The sequence below is a fragment of the Pangasianodon hypophthalmus genome, chromosome 5 (assembly GCF_027358585.1).
Source record: "Pangasianodon hypophthalmus isolate fPanHyp1 chromosome 5, fPanHyp1.pri, whole genome shotgun sequence".
Lineage (NCBI taxonomy): Eukaryota > Metazoa > Chordata > Actinopteri > Siluriformes > Pangasiidae > Pangasianodon > Pangasianodon hypophthalmus.
Genome location: NC_069714.1, coordinates 16,645,164 through 16,667,750, shown reverse-complemented (window position 1 = coordinate 16,667,750; position 22,587 = coordinate 16,645,164). Strand labels below are relative to the sequence as shown.

General features: G+C 39.6%; 2 protein-coding genes across 21 annotated transcripts in view; one reads left to right on the top strand and one right to left on the bottom strand.

The window, feature by feature from the left end:
• Positions 1-6,925, top strand: part of neb (nebulin) — a 68,801-nt gene extending 61,876 nt beyond the window's left edge. For 10 of the 20 annotated variants that reach the window (XM_026911519.3, XM_026911455.3, XM_026911462.3 and 7 more), the window contains 12 exons: positions 38-142; positions 682-774; positions 1,464-1,556; positions 2,629-2,721; positions 3,146-3,238; positions 3,688-3,780; positions 4,207-4,314; positions 4,405-4,591; positions 4,722-4,814; positions 5,570-5,710; positions 5,834-5,937; positions 6,098-6,925. In XM_026911519.3, the coding sequence (XP_026767320.2) occupies positions 38-142; positions 682-774; positions 1,464-1,556; positions 2,629-2,721; positions 3,146-3,238; positions 3,688-3,780; positions 4,207-4,314; positions 4,405-4,591; positions 4,722-4,814; positions 5,570-5,710; positions 5,834-5,937; positions 6,098-6,271 (1,377 nt within the window). In that variant the 3' untranslated portion in view covers positions 6,272-6,925. Of the gene's footprint in view, positions 1-37; positions 143-681; positions 775-1,463; positions 1,557-2,628; positions 2,722-3,145; positions 3,239-3,687; positions 3,855-3,986; positions 4,153-4,206; positions 4,315-4,404; positions 4,592-4,721; positions 4,815-5,569; positions 5,711-5,833; positions 5,938-6,097 lie in introns of those variants that run through there. The other 10 variants (XM_026911486.3, XM_026911478.3, XM_034304524.2 and 7 more) reach the window with 10 other exon arrangements.
• Positions 6,926-6,988: 63 nt separating this feature from the next.
• rif1 (replication timing regulatory factor 1) lies at positions 6,989-22,186 on the bottom strand. The gene is made up of 36 exons (XM_026911609.3): positions 21,974-22,186; positions 20,815-20,936; positions 20,617-20,695; positions 20,359-20,455; positions 20,129-20,259; positions 19,952-20,043; positions 19,519-19,708; positions 18,991-19,083; positions 18,757-18,895; positions 18,510-18,661; positions 18,287-18,404; positions 17,997-18,173; positions 17,682-17,792; positions 16,946-17,008; positions 16,727-16,830; positions 16,316-16,402; positions 16,092-16,165; positions 15,725-15,905; positions 15,535-15,642; positions 15,297-15,446; positions 15,115-15,214; positions 14,761-15,028; positions 14,601-14,646; positions 14,284-14,486; positions 14,020-14,113; positions 13,585-13,716; positions 13,356-13,498; positions 13,173-13,262; positions 13,026-13,086; positions 9,847-12,906; positions 9,576-9,695; positions 9,403-9,489; positions 9,121-9,236; positions 8,588-8,741; positions 8,382-8,502; positions 6,989-8,235 (listed from the first exon to the last, which is right to left on the bottom strand). Exons 2-36 carry the CDS (start codon positions 20,925-20,927, stop codon positions 8,000-8,002), a joined length of 7,290 nt encoding a protein of 2,429 aa, XP_026767410.3. The 5' UTR covers positions 20,928-20,936; positions 21,974-22,186; the 3' UTR covers positions 6,989-7,999.
• Between the last annotated feature and the right edge of the window lie 401 nt (positions 22,187-22,587).

Sequence of the window (22,587 nt, the reverse complement as noted above, 5' to 3'; positions counted from 1 at the left end):
CAGTACTTTGACTGCCCTTGTGCTCTTTTCTCTGTAGCTTCAATACCAGATTGACCTTAAAAACATTAAGGGCAAAGTAACCGCAGTACAGGACACCCCTGAAATGCTTCGTGTTAAAGAAAATACAAAGAATTTCAGCTCGGTACCTATCATTAAGTATATCTTTACTCTTTTTTATATGCTTTTTTCCCCCCTAACAGCCTACTTCATCTTTTTCTATTTTTTGAATTCTTGCTTTTTTCCAATTTTTTTTTTCCAATTTTTTTTTTTTTTTACTCTTGCTACGATCATACGTTAACAGTCCCTGACATGCAGCCCAATTCCTTTTTTCATCTAGGCCTAAATTTAGCTATTAACTATAGACTACCAGTTTGGAGACTAACTTAATGTTGAAGCTCAGTGGATTTGTTTGAAACAACTGCCCTAACTATTTTAGGAACTAAAACCGTAATGCTTTTTTTTTTTTTTTTTTTTTTTTTTTTTTACACACTGCTGCCAGCTGTTTTGCAGATGCAGATGTGCATGTTTTCCAAGCCATGATATGTAAATATATGTGAAATGTTCATATGTGTCAAATGATGTTTTCCTTTATTATTTCAAGGGGCCTCCTCAGAAAGCACAAAGAAAAATCATAGTTGCCTAACAAATCAGTGTAATATTTTTGTCTCTGCATTTTGAAAGATTCATTATAAGGTGGATGTGGGAGGAGGTACTGCTATAGCAGAAACACCTGAGATGGAGAGAGTTAAACGCAATCAGCAGGCTATTAGCACGGTACACTGTGGTGTGACCCTACCCCAGCCTTTTCCCACTCACCACATTCCCCTGCTACTCGTCATTGCTAAGATAGAACCAGGACACTTCCTTTCAATTCATTTTAATCACCACTCTCTCCATTCTAAGTTCATTTTAAATTCATTTTAATAAACACTTCACTTTAATGCCATTCAAAAAAAAAAAAAAAACTCCCAATACTTTAATCAACTAAATGTTTTTAGCTGTGTATTTTAATATTAATATACTTCATAACTGAGTCCTAGACATTTTCATAACAGCTGGTGTGTATTTTTCTTTTAATATAATTTTCCCACTTTGCTTAAAGGCAGTGTTTGTAAAGCTACATGACACTTACATAAGCCCTTCATTACATGACAAGATTACATAAACCTTGATAAAAGTTAATTCTCACAGCCTTACAACAAAAATCTTATGCACTTTCCTCAGGGGTTACTTATAAAATTGAGTGCTATTTCAGGTATCATTAAGATGATGGAATAAGACTTTCTAAATGTTTATCTAGGTTTATGTCAGGTAGGAAGGGCTAATGTAGGTTTTCTGTAACTCTATGTAAAATGTCACCATGTTTTCTATAGTTTTGCCAGATATTTATTTAATGCTTCCTGTGTTTTATTATCACTTCTCTTTTATTTCTATGTTACAAATTAAACGGAAATATGGAATAGATCAAATACAAGGACTCACTAGGTCGAGGCATATCTATACCAGATCTTCCTGAAGTGAAACGTGTGCAGGAGACTCAGAAGAACATAAGCTCGGTAGAGTTTCTTTGGCTCTATTACGAGAATCCCTCCCCCTTAATCGTTTTAACCTGTTTGATCCTTCTTTTTTGTTTTCTTCTTACTCCAAATGTGACTTTCCTAATTCACTGGTTTAAAATGATGTGCTGCATTTTTGTAAGGAATAAAACACTACGGTGTGTGCTGTTATTGGAAAATAATCAACAGCAGGGAGGTGTGATGCCATCATCAGCCTGAAGTTGATGTTTTTCTGTAATAATAGCGCATCCTAAAGTGTTTTATTCCACTTATACCACAGCAATTTGCTAATGATCTTTTTTTCTTTTTATTACTGAAAGAGGCGTTGTGCTTTTTAACTGTACATAGTGACATTTATTGTTGCTTTTTAACTGTATATATTGACATAATCATATGTTGTTGAACATCCACGAGATAAGTTAGTTCCTGTTATCTTAACCTTGCGTTATAACTTATATAAACAGTTGTTTCTACGCCCTTTTCTTTTTTTCTCGCTCTCTTAAAGTGAATACGGTAAATGTACCTTGTTAATGACAAACTGAAAATCGCAAAAAAAGTCCACTATGTTGAAGTCTTTCCCTTACCGACTTACTGACTGTAACAAACCGCTGATACCCAAGACTCCTTCCATAAATGTTAAGTGAATATCTCATTACAGAAATCCTGCCCCATCAGCGATTATACTATACAAACTATAATGTATTAGAATGAGAACGTTAATATAATGTGTGATTGGAATTACAGCAGTAACTGCTATCAGAGCTGCTGTTATTAGAAAAAAGTAAGCAATCTGACCAATCAGATTTGAGAATTTAACAGTGCTGTGGTATAATACTCTGTAATCCTCCACCATTCTATTAGCACATATTGTTAATGAATACCTCATAGATAAATAACTCTTACTGCATAATTACCTTCACCTTTCTCAGTATGATTTTTTTTTCTTTCAAATTCTTTCTTTTTAAAATATCTATTCTAACAACAAGTTTCCTTATCATGTACATACAATATATATGGTATTTGTAGGAATTGGATCATTCGCATAACCCTTTTTTCTTATACTTATTTAAAGATTCGTTACAAGGAGGATTTAGGAAGTGGAACTGCAGTGTCAGAAACTCCTGAGATGGAGAGAGTTAAACGCAATCAGGAAAATATTAGCATGGTACACTGTGGTGTGACCCTTTCCCAGCTACAGATCATTCTGTCATCCATATATCATTATAGACAAAACCTTTCTGACTCCCCTGGTTAACCGTAGTTCCTGAAAAAACAATGATTAGCACATAACATTTATTATAACACCCATTCATGAATATATCCCTGGGTTCAATGCTAATACTTCTAAAGCTCACGCTTACCATCATATATGTATATATAATTGTATCATTTTATCTGCCTTTACATGTGTTGTAAATGTCAGCAAGGTATTTGTTCATGTTAGAGCTGATGATTGGCAATATTTGCCATATTCTTATGGAAATGTTTCTGTCTCCTTTGTGTTTTTATCTTCAATTGTTCTTTTTCTGATTTGCTTCATTTGTGTCTTGCTATGTGTTTTGCCTGTATGGAACCAAATCCATTGGTAGATAAAGTACAAAGACAGTTTGGGGCAAGGGACAGCTATATCGGACCTCCCCGAGGTGAAGCGAGTCCGAGAGACTCAGAAGAACATCAGTTCGGTAGTGGAAACTACACAGAGTTTATTTGAGAGTGCCTTCATCTGCATGAACTCTCACACTACCACCATTTCATCCGTACTGTCCGTCATTACCTGCTAATATAATCACCAAACCCTCCAACCAGCAGCCTCAAATCATCTACGCTCCAGTTTATTCCAAGCTTCCAAACTTGAGACCATGTTGTAATCCAAAACAACAGTAACCTCTTCTGCTTATGTTTTATTTTAAATTCACAAACTGCAGTCATCTGGCTCTTATTTGCTTTTCTTAACCCCTCACTACAGGGTTCTCTCCGTATGTGCCATTTAACCTCCAAATGTGATGCTGTGAGTGGTGTTTGCTCACAAATATCTCCTTCTTCTGCTGAAGGAATGTTTGGAGCGTGAGTATAATGTGTGGTATCTGCTTTTCACTGGCCTCTCTATGGCCGCTGTTCTTCTCCACTCCAGGTTTTGTACAGAGGTGCTTCTGGCAAAGGAACTTCTGTCGTATTCACGCCAGAGATGGAGCGGGTCAAACGGAACCAAGAACAAATTAGCTCGGTACTCGGCCAGGGAACGTGTGCCCCAAAGTTCATGTCCAACATAACCTATCTAACGCCTTCCTTCTCGCTTAGGTGGCTAATAATATTAACTTCATCCTTCCACCTGCTGAATATAATGCATTAAAATCTAGATGTGATGTGTGCGACCATTCCTAACTTCCACTTGATTAAACCGTTTTTCATTCGTTTCCCCCTGTCCTGTAGCACTTCTGTGGAATGGAACAAAAACACTCTCCATCTTTGTGGATCTACTGTGCTAATTCATTCATCTACTGTTGCAATAACACAGTTGTTTAAACATTCTGCTGTCTTCATAGTCATCTGTTTCCCTCCTTCCTGGAATTATCCAACCTGATATGTGCTCATAATGCAACCTATCCTGTAAACAGCTTATATTGCATTTACTCTTCGTTCTGTCACCCAGGTGCTGTACTCTGACAGCTTCCGTAAGCAAGTGCAGGGCAAAGCAGCCTTCGTACTGGACACTCCTGAAATGAGACGTGTGAGGCAGTCTCAGCGTATCATCTCTGGGGTAAATTTCAGTTCAAACACCTTTTTACACACAACAAATTGTGGCATGTAGAACATTTGGAATAACAGTAAGGATATGTCTCTCTCACAGGTGCAGTACCACCAGGACTTTGAGAAGAGTAAGGGCAGCTTCACTCCCACCACCACTGACCTTGTGACTGAGCGTGTAAAGAGAAACACTCAGGACTTCAGTGACATCAGTTACCGTGGCATTCAGAGGCGTGTGGTGGAAATGGAGAGGAGACGGGCTATAGAGCATGACCAGGAAACCATCACTGGTCAGCTCATTGAAACACAATAACACACTTAGAGCAACATTACTAAACATCCCCTGTACAGTTGCTTACATCTTTATACCACTACGTTCAGGTAGAATTCAACAGTAACTAACTGGTGTATAATTTCTAGACCTGCGTGTATGGCGTACAAACCCAGGCTCTGTGTTTGACTACGATCCTGCTGAAGATAACATCCAGTCTAGAAGTCTCCACATGATGTCAGGTAGGTTACAGACTATACACATTACACTGTTACATTTCCCTGGCCTTAATCTGGGATCATTATGCGCTGTAACAGATGTAGCAATATCGATGTAGTTGTGTGTTCTGTTACAATAATAAAGTATAGCGTTATGAGATTTGCACTTTACATGAATACTCAATTACATAAAAAAAGACATCCTTATTTTTTATTCCTTGCATTTGTATGTAGACCTTTCAGTCATTTTAAATCAAAATCATGATTCAAACTTGCTATTCTTTTGACCAGCTACAAGATTAATTTCTTTTCTATGTGATTGATAGTAAATAACTTTATTTATTAATTGTAAAACATTAAATCAAATGCATACTAATTTATATGAATAGCACAACCAGTCATCTTTGCACAAGGAAAATTTGCATATCTGTCTCATTTGCTCTTAAACATTAAAGAGCAAATTTAATGGTTTAATTTCAGCTGCTCAGTTGTCAGTGAATTGAATAAAGGTATTAATATTAACCTTGTCCGTAACTCAAACCTTAAATTTTCTAATTATTTATATAATTCATTGTGCAAAATTAGAAATGGGCAAATCATGTTAAAAAATATCCTCATTTCTAGTATTAGTTTAAAAAAAATTGTTTTAAATACTTAAGTACATTTTTGTGTATTGAACTCAGGTACACGTTTATCAAGCTACTTCCAATTTTAATTGAGTAAGAATTTGACACTTAAGCACAATTTGAACATTTTCCACAACTTTCTGCATCTTTCAGTTCAAGCTCAGCGCCGTAGTAAGGAGCACTCTCGCTCGACGAGTGCCATGAGTGGCTTAGGTGATGAGAAATCTGAGTTGTCTGAGAATGTGGACCACCACATGTCCCTCTACAGCAATGGATTCCCTACTCCTACCATCGGTACATGCACTTCACACTAAATAGCTAAGCAAGAAGAAGTGTTCATTAAGGAGCTGTATTATTGTTATTGTTTCTTTAGTATATAAAGACTCAAATTCAAATACTTCATTCTCTATCTTACAGGCTACCAGCAGGCCAAGACAGTTGAACTTCAGCAGAGATCTTCTTCTGTGGTCACCCAGCAGACCACTGTGTCTTCTGTGCCCTCACACCCCTCCACCACCGGGGTAAGTAGGAGATTCCTCTACCACATGCAATCTCTGAACTAACTTTACAAAACCTTTGTCTATTTTCAAAGAATACAATTTTAAAAAAATACTTTTCTCCATGGACTAATTTGAGTTTCCTACAAATATGGCTCATTTCATATATTTTCCCTCTCAACAGAAAACTGTTCGTGCCATGTATGACTACGTTGCTGCTGACAACGATGAGGTTTCCTTCAAAGATGGAGATGTCATAGTGAATGTGCAGTCCATCGACGAGGGCTGGATGTATGGCACAGTGCAGCGTACTGGAAAGACCGGCATGCTGCCAGCCAACTACGTTGAGGCGATCTAAAGACTAGTGGGAGAATGACACATCCACAGGGCTAAGCATCTCAGGCATTTAGCTAGTTTATGTGTAGCTGAAGGTAGGTTAGGCTTAGAATAGTATTAATCCTGTTTGTCTGCGTTCACAATATGTGCAATTTTGTTCATGCCCGTATCGGCAAATCTTCAGTGGATGTGACATGAGAAACTGACAGATATTAGACAGTTGTCTTTATCTTTTATGTACCAAACCCAGCAGAACATTTGAAAGCAAATTAAAGCCCATTATTTTGTATATTACTGACAAATAACAGATTCAGTTGGTTTCAAGGAAGGCTCCTCTGCCTTTTCCAGCATTGAATTTTTTGCACAAGAAGAGATGGGCTTTGCTATAAATAAAATGTGACACTGAACTAAAAGTGAGATACCAAAGAAAGACATTATCGAACTGTAATTAAGGAAAAAAAATATATAAACTTGGAAACTGTGAGGAGAGACCATCAGTTCCCCACATATGAAAAACATACACTGAAGAGTTCCAAGAAACAAGCCTCTTCCCTCCTTTGCTGAAGGCTAGTCACAAGTTGCATGTGTGTTTTGTTTCTTCCAATTCCCTAGGTCTAGGGTTAGAGTCATATATTTTGGCTCAGTAGCTAATAAAGCACACCACGCTTCTGCAGTATATCTGTCTCGTGTCCTGAATATGTAGCCTTATGTAAAGAAGTCAATTTCTTTGATGCATAAATTATTTAAATATATCCAGGTTTTTAGATGGTTTTATTAAACAACACTGCATGCAGACACATGCATTTCCACTTTTAAAATATCCCTTTAAAACAAAAACACCACTTCCTGAACTGTCCTTGTGTTGAGACCATGTATGAAATGATTAAATGACTAGTTAGCAATAGCAATAAAGTACTGATAACAGAAGACATCGTCAGTGAAATACGATCTCTGCATGAATTTTGGTTTGTTATGAATGTAGAACTCTACATAATAGAAATGAAATGCTAATTATCCTAAATAAGGCTGACAGTGACTGAAAACAAGAGTTGGTCACACTACCACTGTAATTTAACACACTTTTAACCTTGTTGATTTACAAATTTCAAGAATATTTACAAGATCATTTCCTTAAATCACAGGCTGCATGAACACAATTTGTAAACTCAAATTCTACACCGTGTTCACTGGCAGTCTTTAATGATAACAAAAATAATAATAATAATAAAGACTAATGTGAACTATAAAATGTGTGACTTTGATTACCCATGAAGGATCATCTTGGATGTATCAAGGATTACCATGTGACCTACAAATTATTGATGTTCCATAATTCTGGACCAAGAAACATAATGCACAAAGACCTCAATCCTGCTGGTAAATTCTCAGTTAAAAACAACACTCTTACATCTTCATTCCTTTATTTAAACAAAAAAAAAAGTATTGTAATACTAAAAGTGCCATCTGCATTCTGGTCTGCACGGATTTCTTTAAGAAGCGTCAATAAAATTCTAAGCAAGACCCATCAATCCATTAAATGCTCTCAGAAGATATGAATATGGTACAAGCTATTAATATCCAAGCATGTATTTTCAGACCTTTCCCATCAGTCTGGAAAATAGGATGTTAGAAGACCCACAGCTAAAACGATGACTAAAAACCAAGTAGTCCACTGCTAATAACCATGTTAAAAACCAGTCACTGAGGCATGTTCCATGTAGAAGGCAGAGTATGAGAAGGCTGGTTCCCATCATGACAAGCTGTCCTCAAGGTTGCTGACTAAACGTGACTGAAGATGATCCACAATACTTCTCATCATCCCACTGAGTTGTTCATGCATCAGACCCAGTTCTCTTGGCGAACAGCGACCGAGTTCCTCATGGGTTAGACGAGATCCCAGAGCAGCAACATCTGACAGCAGCTCCACAGGCACTGGTTCTTCTTGTTTCTGCTCTGCAGTTGATGGCACTTCTGAAGAGATGACTTCTGCAGTAAAAAAAAAAAAAAAAAAAAAAAAGCCCTCATGTCAATGTCTAGTACCTATTTCCTGAAAATGATGTGGTAGAAGTTCTCTGTATTCTTTCCTACATGATGCATGCAGGTAATCGATACTGCTAATATGTCAGCTGTACCTTGTCCATCTCCACACATTTGGTCCTCCTCTTGATTTGGAGCTGCAGTAATCTCCTCGGGTTCAGAGGTCATTTTCTCCATTTCATCAAAGCTTTTCAGGTCATCTGGCCGTCCTTTGCGCTTAATGGATAAATAAAATGTGAGTAAATACAATATTAGTTAAGCGCAATATTCACAATTAAGCAATTGTTGGATTTTACTGTACCTGCTGCTCATGATAGGTTTTCAGTGCTTTTTTCAGATTTGACACCTTAGGTGAGCGAATAGGGAGCAACTTGATTTCGTTTGGGGATAGAGCACTCAGATCTCCAACTGTTTTAATATTCCTAGCACGCACAAGCTGACCAAATCCTCGAGGCCTAGGTACAAAGAGAAATATACAGAGACGAGTGAATACAAAAAAAAAATTATGAACTGCAGTCATTTTTATTCATTCAAGAGGTAATAAGAAAAACAGAGAGAAAACTAGTTGTACGATGTGTATTTTTACTGAAGGGAAGCTATTTGCTTAAGTTTTATCAACAAAGCTTGTGCACTGGGGCCAACCTAATCAGGTCACCTTTAAAATTTTCTACTCAGTGGAAGTCACTGGAGGAAAAAAAGGAATTATTATGTATAATAGAATTCACATGAGAATGTAATGAAGAGCATGTTAGAGTGGCAAGTGTCATCCACTTAGTCTACACTGAATGCAACTGCACTTAATTACCAGATTAAATGCTGACCATTAGAACTTACCACATTGAGGAAGATATCTGGGGAAGAACAGCCTCCACAGGGGTAGAACAGCAGACAAGCGCGGGATAAACACAATCCTTTGGAATGGGCCGGGGCTCCTGACTCATTTCTGAGATCTGTTGCCAAGTTAAACATTAACGTGTAATTTGTACGTTAACTATCCAATACTCATATTAAGCTGGACTCAAGAGAACAAGCTTAAGATTTTCAAACCTGTCTAAACTATCAAAATGTGAAAAATAAAATTATATAAAATGTTCTAGGAATAACAAAAACAATTACCAGGCATTTCTTTGAACTCTTGTAACCTGGACTGCGAAGGTTGCGAGGGCTGAGGGACAACAGGCCTTTTGTAGGTGTTGTAATATACTGTAATACAATTGTATTCTAATTAAATTAACTCAGATGTAATTTGCCTTTATATCTTAAGAATACAGAAATATCAGTCATAATACCTTGGGCTGTCCAATAGCTTTTGATTTTGGAGAGCTGGTCCGTATTACTGGACTACGGCGGTCAATATCATCAGCCAATTCCTGCTGGTATATCGGGTTTGCGAAGGACACTCTGCGAGACTACAACAAAAACAAAAACAAAAAAACCCACAACTATAATATGCTTCCTGTTATATGCATTAAAATAAACAGCAATATTCCCCAGGCACACCATATTATACTAAAATTAAACTTTTGATCTTTAATAAACATTTTATCCTAAAAATACTACCTTAATGAGAGGTGAAGGAGAATCTTCTTCACACGGCCTCTTCTGTCCTTTCTTCAGAATGCTTGTAGATGGAGAAGCTGATGGTGACCATACACCACGTGTTACACTGCTACTGGGACTCTGCCTCACTTCTGTGTTAGTACAAAGAGAATCTGAAGACGTCTGTTTGGGTGGGGAGTCTAAGCATGCTTCCGCTAAGGCAGTTTGTGGAGGTACAGATGCTTCACAAGGTAGAGCTGTCTCAGGTTGAAGATCTTTGTCTATCTGTGTTGATTCACCATCATCCCCCTCTTCATGAGGGGTCCTGTCCAATTCAGTACCCTCTGGAAGTGCAGTAACTGCACCATCTAGTTCAGGCACAAGTTCCTCCTTTTCTGGCATCTCAATTTTATCTCCACTTGGAACTATTTCCTCCTGACTGACAGGAGATTTGGAATGTTCCTGGCATATTGGCTTATCTTCCACAGGTTGGCTATGGCTTGGAGAGGCATCTGGTGCACTTGGACCTTCCTGCGGTTGCGCTTGGCTAAATGTGTTTTCTGAAGAAATTTTATCCTGTTCTTTTTCCTCATGCTTATCCTCTGTGTCATCTACATTGTCTTTCTGGTGTTCCTCTGCCTCGGCTGTAGCTTCACTCACATCAGAGGACTGAGAAACACTTTCATTATGCTTCTCCACTGGGCTTTCAGCAGGTACCTCTGCTTCTGTCAAGCTGGGTAAAGATGGAGAAGACTGTACATTAGCAATGTCAGGGCAATTGTCTTGAAGTGCTACACTCTCTTTTTCTGGTGAGACAGATGTAATACTGTTCAACTCAGCTTCAGCTGGCAGGCTGGTGGATTCAAGCAGAACCTTGTTTTCCTTTAGATCCTGTACATCTTGAGAATTACTGCATTGTTCTTTTGAAGGTGTGCTGCTAACTTGGAGGCAGTTACAGTTAGTGGAGCGTCTGCGCCCACGACCTCTTTTAGTATGTGGACATGTACGCAATTCCGGAGCCTTTAACTCAACTTTTGCCGGTAGCTGTAGGCTGTTCTGTGAAGATGGAAGGGTTTCTTTCTCAACAGCCCTCTCTTCCAGAACAGTGTTAACAGTGTCCAGATCAGATTCTGTTTGCATCTTAGAGTCTTTGTCACTTTGTTGCTCATCATCAGCTGATTTTATTTCAGAAATGTAATGTTCAGTTGCTGGGCCTTCAACTACAGGGGCCTCATCTTTGTCATCAGCTTTCTGAAGGTCTTGAACCTCATTCAGTGTGCTAACACCTAAAGAGGCCTCTGACTCATTCTTAGACACGTCCATTGGAACCGAAGGGATATCCGCATCTTCCTTGCCCAACATATCCCCAGGAGCATTTTCATTAATCACTGTGCTTGGCATCAATTCAGATGATTTATGCCCTCTAGCCCTTTTAGATCGTTGTCCATCTCGGGTATCAGACCCATCAGACTCTGAGTTCTCAACGGATGCCAACAAGGCTTGAGATGAACGACGAGTTCTATATTTGCCACGCCCTTGAGAATTATCCTGTAACTCACTGATCTCATTACCCTGTGAGCATTCAGAATTCACTGAACCTGATGGAGTAGTGTCTTTACTGATGTTACTCATCTCTTCCTCAGCCCTCTTCCGCCTACCTACTTTGCCTTTTGCAGGTGTTTGTGTCTGAGTATTACTTGGGTCACTCACTTGTTCATTTCTCAGCCCAGGCTTATCTTTGTTTTGTGCTTCAGCTGCTTCAGACCTCCTTGATCTTCTTGGCCTGCCAGGCGACTGGCCATCAGCATCAGACGCAGAGCTGTCCACTTGTTTGGACACACCAGCTGGAGAGTCTCCCGGAGAGTTCTCACCACTTTGTCTTTTGTCTGACACTTCTGCATTAGCATTGCTTACTCTGGTCCGCCTTACAGGCCTATTATGTGACTGACTATCTGACTGATTAAGAGGAGACTCCTTCTTATCATCTGTTTGACTTAAAGGAGACTGTTTTTCAACAGAAGGCTCAGTCTGGTTAACCTCTTTACTCCTACTTTTACTCCTTCCTTGTGATGAACTCGTAGTGGTAGCCACACATGTCACTTGTGAATCTTTCTGTTCATTCTTCTGTTCACTATTCTGCAATTTGCCACTTTCACTCATGTTCTCTTCATGGACTCTACTTCTTCTGGTTCTTGTAGGCAAAATGTCTGTTTTCTTGGCAGGTGTAGACTTTTGTGCATCATTTGAAGTTGATGCACTAACAGGAGCCTTTTTCTGCTGCTTGCTTTTTGATTCCTGATCTGACTCTTCTCCTGGCAGGACAGGTCTACTTCTGCGTCTACCCGACCTCCTTGGTTCAACCTGACTTGAATCCTGAGAAGCAGCAAAAACCTCAGATTCTCCAGCAGGGGAGGCAATTTCAGTGTTCACCTCCACACTGTCTTTGTCTTTGTCTGAAGACTTGTTACCAGTATCAGCTGCCTCATTCAGCTCTTGCGTCTGGGTGTCTGGGATCACATCATCTTCATCTTCTGTGCCTTCACTTGGACATTTAGCTACTGATTTTAACTCTGCCTTTATTTCTACATTTGTTCCATCAGCCTGATGAGTAGAATCCTGGGTTATATTAGCAGCAGATTCCTTAGAGATCTCTTTACCAATTTCAGGCTGCGAGTAAGAAGCAGGTGGAGGCAATTTTACGTCATTTTGTGACTTTGGAGGCTCCTGACTACAAGAAGTCCTAGAGAGTGGGCCAGTAAATTTTGTAACACTTGGGGAACTGGCTGGCCTACCCTCTCCATATTTCTCAAGGGTGATGAAGGACTGACGTCGGCTGCTAGGCTTTGGTGGAGTACCAGAGATCATGTCGGATGAACCGGACACGTTTGGGCTTTGGCTCTCTTTATCGGTTGCAGAATCCTGAAGTTCACTGGCATCCAAAGCTGTGATGTCCGCAGATGAAGGCAGCTCAGTATTTTCGTTAGCTTCATTTGTTGCTTTGTCTTGTGCATCTGTGTCTGGACTGATGTTATCTTGCACCTTCTGATCATCATTTACAGATGATGCCTCTGCCTTTAAATCCTATGGAGGAAAAAAAATTAAATTACTACTCGATGTATTGACATCTCTTGCACTAATTACAATAATACAGCCATATGCACAATAAAGACTTTTCAGTGTAGTCAAATATACAGTCTTACCTTCGGTTCAGTCATTTTGATTTCTTTGGTCTCAGCTTGATCCTGTGTTGGCAGTTTGTCCCTAAATGGAAACACATGCTGGTAAATCAGTCCTGAAAGGCACAGAGATGCTGAGATAATGAAACTAATGCAAAAAACAGTACATACATGGATTCCTCTTGGCTCTGGGTGTACTGTGTAAAGACTGTAGCATCCAAAGAGACATCCAAATTATTGTACATAGCAGGGATATCAACCCTAGAAAACAAGGAATAAAGCAGTACATAAAGTACACGTTTAAGTATGAGACATTTTGCTGCAGTACAAAATCTGGTATGTTTGCTTTAGTACCTTTTAGTTCTTTTGACCTCCTTCTGATGTTCAGTCAACACTCTCTCCTTTGCCTCAGGAGGAATGAAGACAAAATCTACTGATGTCTCCTCCTCAAGAACTTCTTTTCGTTGTGGCTTCGGAGACCCAAAATCCAGTTTCACCTGCAAATGTTATACCACCATCAGCCAAAATATATGATACAACTGATATGATCAAAGGTTAAAGGGTGTCATTTCAGGTCACTTACAGATACAGGCTTGGAGGGTGTTCCAGAGCTCCTTTCCTTTAGCTCCGCTGCCCTGGTTAGTAAGGATTCTCTCTTTCCCACTGATGACACCATCATCCCACTGATTTTGGGGTCAAGTTGAGAACACTCACTCTGCTCAAAACAAAATGAACTATGAAGATATATACATTTGGTGCACCATTTCAGATTCAGCAATGTCTACTAAAAACGTTATTTTCTAAAATGTGTGGCCTCCTAGGTAAACCCCTTCAGGTGGTGAAATTCAGCCAGGTGGAAGTGTCTTACAAGGTATGTTGTCATTCAATGCACAATATGGAGTATAAGAAAGTGTACTTAGCTTACTAAGTGCTATAAGGTTAGATATTATTATACTGGTTAGTTGGGTTTTTACTACTGTGAATGTGTCTGATGCTAGAACTGCTAGAAAGAACTTACTGAGCCCTGTCCGCTGAAATCCTCAGAGTTTTCAACTTCTTGAAAACCAGGTAAAATTAAGGGAGACTTCTGCTTAGCTTGATTTAAAACAGGCCTAGAAGAAATTTTTCTTTCATCAGTCAAGGCTTTTTTGGGCACTTTTTGTATAATTACAGACAAGATTTTCTTAATCATAATAGAATAAATTTTAGACTCAAGTATACATACAGGTCTTGCAAGTGAAACATACATGAACATTTTAATATATAATACGCGCGCACGCACCTGAGATTCTCAGGGTATGTCAGCACAAGGGCATTTCCAAAAGTGGCATTCCAGAACTGAGTGATGACAGAGCGGATATGTTTGCTCTTGTGCTGGAAAAGTACACAGAGCAAAGGAGACAAAACCTCCAGCAGCTCATCATCATACTGCAGTGTAGAACGTGTTTGCAGGGTGCCAAGCATATCTCCTACCAACTTTTCCAACTAAATTGAAGGTAGAAAAGATGTATTTTAAATACAGTATCAGGATTGTAAGAAAAGGATGAGGTAAGAACTATAGGTGATGATCAGCATCTTCAGCTTGAGCAATACATTTACCTTGGATTCTAGCACAGAGTGGGTCTTTGACTGTTCACCTTCTGAACTACATGAATTAAGAGACAAAAAAAATGCATTCAGTATGGGTTGAGGTATTCAGGTTTTGTTTGAAGTTGTTCAATTATTACCATATAAGTAGTCTAAAATACTGAAAACTCACCTTCCTATTTGACCATAAAGAAGCGTGAGAGGTTTGGTGAGGGAAGCCAAAGACTCGTGGATAACAGTGGGTAATGCAAGGTTTGTGAAAAGAATAGACACAATAGAGAAGAGCATTGTGCCAATGCCACTTAAAACTGCACAGCTCTCCTCTGAAGAGGCCAAAGTTAGGAAAGCTTCTAAAGACTGCACCAAGAGCATATGAAAGTTTGAGAGATTCCCCAGAGCTTTGTTCCTCTTTCGAACCCAACCAAGTGGTGTGTGAGGGGCTAAGGAGAGAAAGGTTCATTGTTAATTGTAAAACCATTAAAAAAAGTCTGTCCTTCCATCTAAAGCAAAACATATGATGTCTTACATTTCATCTTCTGCTGAAACTGAGGGGTAAATGGAGAGAAGTCCACACTTTCAATAATGGACAGCAAGATATTTGCTACTGCATCAAGAGTGGACAAACTCTAGACAGGGGAAAAACAGAGCTCCATTAATTTGAGAAAAACATAATGAACGAAACTGTCATGTTCCATGTATGCTGTATACCTTCAGGGCTTCACCATCCAGTGCAGCAGATATCCTGGCACACAACTCTTCGCAGCACACATTCTCCTCTGCTGTGGCCACAAGAGCTGAGCAGCGAGCAAAAGCCTTGTATAGTCGAGACCAAGTGCTCAGCATGGTCTTCTGAGTCGTCTGTTGAAGAAATGACAATAAAGCAGTCTGCGCGAGCAGCCGACTATAAAGCCCAAAGTATATGTGACAAATGCAGATGGTTACTGACCTGGGGAAGACCTGAGCCAGGCAAAAGGTGAGTAACGGGAAACATCAAGGCACTATGAATTGCACTGAAGTTATGCTCCAGGGCATCTCCTTGATTCACCTCATTTGTCTGTTAAAAAAAAAGGAGGTGATCTGTTAATGCTCAAAATGCGAACCAACAAAGAGTAATCTACTATAAACACAGAACAAACCTGTGTAATGGTATCAGTTAAAGGGTTCACAACTACACTCCACATTCTCCACAAATGCTCTTTGTTTTCCACAGCCTCCACACTGCCACTGACTGTCCCCAAAACTGATTCTCCAAAGGCCAGGGGGGATGTGGGCCCACAGAGACCGCAACCGACGAGGGTCTCCAAGCACACAAAGAACCTACCAGATAGCAAAAAGAAAGGCAAACCAATGCAATAAATGCATTTCTGTTATTAAGCAATGCTGAAAGCCTTTCATCATTGATCCTTTAACCAAATATAGGGTTCTCCTTATGACCAAAAGACTCACTTACAAGGTAAAAAGAATAATAAACTGGCAAGACCGACATCCCTCTAAAGAACTCACCTTTCATCAGTCACAAATGATGAGAGCATACTGCTCTTGTAGAAGAGAAGAATCAAGAAAAGAGCTGGGGTACCCTGTATAGAAACGGATAACATTTTTATACATAAAGCAATGCACTTATAAATAATGACCGCCAAGTAGCTTTTAGCACATTTTAGGACTGTTTCAAAATACAAGTTACTATAAAATAGTCAGCTGCAAACAATGTCAACCCCCTAACTCACATTCAAGACGTCCATGTTGGCCACTTGATACGCTGCAGACCCTAGCACCTTCTGAGGTATGGTTTTCACAGTAGCTTCCAACAAAGCCTGTAAAGTAGGACAAAAAGTTTAAAAAAAAAATGCACAGCACAGAAAGCAGTGTTGGGCAATATCTGGGATGAGACAGGTACAAAACAGCTTTTGTATGGAGTTAAAAATCACCTCCATCAAACACTAGCAATGAATTCTCAATACAAGTCTTTGAGGTTTCCAGATTAAGGGTGCCATGAGGATTTAAAGTCTTGGGGTGTTGGCATCCCAAGATTTAGAAACCTAAAATGTACTTGACTGAGTACTTGTAATTAGTATTCGCTGTTGAGTCTGACGGAGTTGGTTTTCAAGAGCAGCCATTTGCAAAGTGAGATGATTTACCAAAGCCCGTGGAGCTGGCAGGGCTTCAGAGGACACAATAGACTGCAGGGCCTGCAGCAGGAGAGTAAGCACTTCAGAACCCTGTCTCTCCTTCTTATTGCCAGCTGTAAAAAAAAAAAGGAACCACAAAGAAGGAACAGATGCAAGCTTAAACAGCAACAGAACACTTTAGTCATGCATGAGTATTTATTCAGATTTACAGACCACTGCAACACTTACCAGCCTCTACTGTTGTATTGACATGGCCAACAAGGCTGGTCCATATCAGATTCAGCAATGCTTCTAAACAAAGAAATACAACAAAAATATGCCTATTTTATTAGTTTCATTTTAAGACTATAAAACTGCCAAAACAACATGCTAGGCATGGTCAAGCAAATTCTTAGCCAACAGTGTTTCTAGGGTTGCCCCAAGAGCCAAGTATCTTCTGTAAATGACAAATTTGTACAATGACCAAATCAGCCACAGCAGCCTGAATACAGTGCAATGATTGGGTAAATGTACAAACACATGTTAAAATAAAAACACCCATCCACTGAGAGAAGTATAACAAAGGCTCTTCAGGGGCTGGCAACTGCACAATGAGACTATTGTCTCCTAAGAGTACATGCCAAATTATCCACATTCACATTATTCAGGTGGGTCCACTCTTATTAGAACCAGGTTTGCTCTTAATTCATTTAGATAATTAAAAAAAAGTATGAAAATGTGGATCTTTGCACATTAGATCCTAAACAATTAGAAATAATAATAAGGGTCCCAACATTAAGGGGTACTCTGAAGTCACAGACACAGCATTACCTATAACAATGGCAGGGAATATTTTAGAGTAAAGTACAGTTTATTTATAGAAAAATCCCACACCATAATTAACTGGATAAGGGCTGCATGCAATTGCACACTAACACAATCTCAAAAACTAGTCACTACAGCATGAATTAAGGCAACTGAGTACCTGGAGCATCTTTGCCCACAGAGATGAAGCCATCTCTAACAGCTGAAATGAGTGTGGAGGAGTGCTTGCTGAAGAAAGAGTGGCTGCTTAGAAGGTTGTGTGACAAAGGCTCTGAAAAAGTAAAATGTGAGATTATAATATAGCTCACATACAGCCGCTGTGCCGTAGTATCCTAAAATAGTTTTAAAAGTATACCGAGAGAAAAGGGTATGGAATTACAATAACTGCAAAACTACAGATTATTAAAAACAGTCAGAGGCAATCATGGAAACTGAATTCAAACAATAACAAAGAAAGTATGCACTACTGCTTTACCAAGACTGAGCTGCAGACTGTTCTTGGCTGCAGCAGCACAGGCCTGTGAGCCTAGAAAGTAGTGCAGTAGCATCTCCAGCCCCAGCAGCTGGATGGACGAGTAGGACTGCGAGACGTTCACACTGCTGTTAAGGCTGAGACGAGAGCTAGCACCTGGACTGCTACATGAGGGAACAGCTGAAATAGATGCATGAATAAGACAGAGAGAGAGATATCACATATAGGTTTCAAGTGAAAATAACATATTTAATGTCCAGAGGGGGAAAAAAAAAAGCCCACATTCCCTATACCTGGTTTAGGAGTAACTAGTCCAATGCCATTGCTCTGGCTTGTGCTTCTAGCAGAGGTGGCTGGAGACCCCAGTGAGGCATCTGGAGGAAGTGTGCTAAGCAGCAGTGGTACACCAACCTTTATAGAGTTTCAGATTTTAAAAACTTTCCAATACTCACAATAGTACAAAAATGTGCTGTGCTGCCTGTATTACATTGTAAATTACATTACATTCTGGTTTACCTGTTCAAAGTTAGCTGACAGGTTAGGCCCTAGTTTGACCACCAGATACCACCAGACCTCTAATTTGGTGAGCAGCAAGGCTTCAGTCCTCACAAGGATGGAGCTGAGGGGCTGCATGAGCAACTTTAGTCGCTTGCTGCTACAGAGAATATCTGAAAAAAGACATTTAATCCAGTTTGATCCACTCCATATTAAATGACAAAAAGATATGAGGTACATGTTTGTAGCAGTCTGATCAACTGCTCACCTGGATTAAGAGCAAAGTTGTCAATGAGGCTCTTCCAGGCTATGAAGGCAATTTTCTTAATGCTGGGAGAGGAGCTGCGGAAGCCCAGCTCTTCTAAATAGAGCAGCGAGTTTATGAAGGCACCTCCTTTGTGGAGCAACTAAACAGAGACAACACATTTCACATTTACCTGCAGCAAACATCTGAAAGAAAAAAAGAAAGCTCATGAGTGGCATGATCATGTGTATGCCTTACCTTGCCCAGAAGCTTTACAAATAAAGGCCAGAGCTTCAGCACATTGCTCTCATTCTTGGTGGAGAACAGTTTCTGCATCTCCGGGATAAGTTTCTAAAAAAAAAAAAAAAAATAATAATAATAATAATAATAATAAATAAATAAATTAATTAATAAATAAGGTGCCAGTTATTTGAAAGAGCATTGTGAAAGATAACCCCACCCAAGCCAACTAGCGCTGACTACTTTTTCCAAAACATATTCTAATTCTGTATTTCAGTAAGAGAAACAATGTTTGAAAAGCCATTCAATTTGTTTTCTAAATAAAAAAATAAATAAATAAAATATCACCTCCACAACAGAGCTTCTTTAACAGAATCACAGATTGTGGTATTTTTCAACAGGAAGCAAAATAAAGTCACTATCACCCAAATAATCATAACAAGCCACAATGGCCTCCTAACTCAAGGGCAAACAGCTTCGAGCAAAAAAGCCTATATCTCACTCTTTCAGTGTCTCTGCAAGATGGAAAATGAGGGAAAAACTTACAGAAGACATCATGGGCTCTACAATGGCAGCCACCTCTTGCTGTTTCTCCAGAAGAAGGGGCATTCCCATTTCCAGCGCTGCAGCCGCACGCAAGCGCACCTTCGAGGCTGGGTGAACCACCAGAGGTATAACCAGCTTAATCCACAAGACTGCTCCTTCACTCATCTGAACAGGAGCCTGCTCGAGCAGCCTGTAATCGAAACATTCAAACTGTTACACAAACAGCTTATTTTTGTGTCGGTAGTAAAAGTAAGTAATTTTGACATTTTGGTTAGTAGAGACTTATACAATGGTCCATGGAAATATGATTTGTCCAAACAATGAGAGTTCAAGTGCCAAACAATAGGTTTCACACCGAAAAGTTCCCATAAGTGTCACAAAATTATATTATTTAGAGGTAAGTATTGAAAAAGAAAATGTAACAAGTATTTACTTTATAACAACGTTTAGCGACTCGTGATCCGTCAGGACTGACTGGATGTCTTTTGTATGCAGAGCCTCTAGAGTCTTGAGTAGTTCTGCTGTCTAAAAGACAGAAGAGAGATGCAAATATGGCTTAAAATGAAAGTGAAAGCACCTACAACTTGTAGAATACTTTCTGATTACTGACCTTCTTGGCAACAACTTCTGCGGGAAAGTTCTGTTTTGAAATGACCCATAATGCCCGTGTGCACGTGTTCTTGTCTGTGGTCTTTAACACCAGGGCACAAAGGGCCAACAAGATCTCCTCTGTAAAACTTGCTGTAAAAGATTCAAAGAACACATCTCAAAACCAATAAGAAACAGATATCTAAGACTTGCCTTGTATCTGTATTCTGTTCACTTTGCTCTATAACTTACCTGGAATGCCAGATACAATGCTTGTGTTGAATACACAGAAACCCAGTGCTTGAAGCGCAGCCTGGCTTAGCTCCTCGTTCTCGCTGGATATGTGAGTCTGTCAGCACAAACACATTGTACCAAGTATGAATGGAGAAATGCAAACGTTACAAAAAATAAGTACATTTAATAGTGCCAAATTCCAAGTAAGTATATGACAGAATCAAAGATTATAAAACCTACAAAAGAATGCAAACTGATTTTATAGCGAATTCTTACCTGAAAAGCTTTACCCAAGCGTGGAAAGTGCTTAACAATCAAAGGAAAGAACTGCCGTCCATCTTCTCCACTGAGCCGACTAAAAATAGCAAACACAAGTTAGGAATGTTTTACGACCATCTAAGAATGTGCTACAGCTTCACAATGGTATAACCATTTCAATAATCAAGCTCATCTATTGGAGCCTCCATCACTCACTTGGCGATGGTAAGGTAGGCATCAGTCTGCTCCGACACTCCGGCTGCATCGTCCTCCAGAGTCCCGAGGAGAGGGAGGAGGCTGGAGCTGGACATGGAGACCGTGGCCATCATCCTCACGTCCTACAGGAGCACAAACAATTACAACAAGAACACAAACCCCAATCCTGGACCCACCCCCCTTTTCCTGTAGTCTTGTGCTGTCCTTACTCCATCACTCAAATCAAACTCTCATCTAACGCTCAAACTCTTCATATGCTGAACTGGGTACGGCCAAGAAAAACACAAAACTACGTATGAAAGAGCACTTTAAACACCGGACTAGAATTTTGTAGTACCTCAAAACAGCAGCCCTAGCTCTGATGCCTGGCTCTTATTTCTTTAACACCTTTAGGAAACAATTATCCATGTGCTTCAGATTAGAATCATGATCAAGAAATATTAATGTGGTGTCTGAAAGATGCTAGATGATTTCAGTCATTTACTGAAGCACACTGGGTGCTATGACTACAAATGTACAGTTACACTTTAAGCCCCTTTATTCACTGATGCACAGCAGCTAACAGGTGGCAATAATGCCAGATATGCAAGGAGGCTGCTAAAGAGCTCGAGCGCATCTGAAAGCACGCGCATTTAACTGCTAGATATCAGAAAGAGGCAATCAGCAGTGAGGAGCATAGACGGAGGAGGCACCTAGCTAGCTTCTCTGCCTCCTCCCTGCTAAGTGGCTGGCTAGCCAAGTGATCAGAAATAGGTTGCATAACGACAGACACTTTAGCTAATTATATATTCTCTATAATTCCCCAGTGCAGCATCGGGATTGTTTATGTTTAATATCTACTACACAGCTAGCAATCTAGTTTAGCACATCACGTCACGTCGTGTAAACAATGTGGAGCCAGCTAATAAAAGCCAGCTAATAACATCTGCACTCATGTAATGAGCCCAAAACGATACGCCTGTAGCCTGCTAGATACAGCAGCCTTTCCTCGAGTGCAAGCAAACTAGACTTATTTATTATTATTTTTTTAGTTTAGGCGTTAGCTTTGATATTGTGGTCTGATATCATGAACATGGTGGCTAGCTAACTTACCCAACCCCCTGCCCAGGACACACTGCAGCTAACTAGGAAGCAAAGGGGAAAAGTAGTGTTCTCTCACCTCACTGAAATTAAAGGAACACAACCAACAAAAAGCGGCGTTAGCATGGACGAAAAGCTTACACTAACAAAACAAGCGAAAGTTATTGCCAAAAAAAAGTGAATGACTGTCAATAACGGGGAGGTTAATAGCCGTCTCGCTATTTCTTCAGCAGTCCCGCGAAAAACGCTGGCGCCAAACAAGGCGCGCTGAACAGCTTCACCTTTCACCCGCCGCAAGCCCCGCCCACTCATTAATAATTCATCACAAAGGAGCAGCCCGAGCCGGTCATTGGTCTTCTGAAGTTACTAAGTCCTCCCCCAATTCTGAGCTTTATATCGATGGAATTATATTAGTATTTGCCCTTCGTTATATTGACTGTTTCCTTCGGATTAATCATTCAAATAATTTAATAATATCAATTATTACTGAATTAATAACATCCCACTAGACATCAAGTTCTATCTCTAACGTGGGGTTTAAATCAAGACTAAAAAAAAAAAAAATACTTTAACCTATTAGCATTTTAATCTGTACTTGTAGTGTAGTTATGTCATATATATTTATCAACGTATTTATCAATTATATGTTGTTTTTGTGTGTTTGTTTTCTTTATATTTAAGTTTTATATGCTC

Bases quoted from the DNA above. Each gene is read 5' to 3' on its own strand.
- rif1 (XM_026911609.3), bottom strand. From the start codon at position 20,927: ATGATGGCCACGGTCTCCATGTCCAGCTCCAGCCTCCTCCCTCTCCTC. The intron at 17,009-17,681 runs GTACTCAGTTGC...TTCTTTGTTTAG, and splicing joins TGTGGGCAAAGATGCTCCAG to AAGCATTGCTGAATCTGATA. The intron at 16,166-16,315 runs GTGAGTTAGGGG...GTTTCTATACAG, and splicing joins CCAACATGGACGTCTTGAAT to GGTACCCCAGCTCTTTTCTT.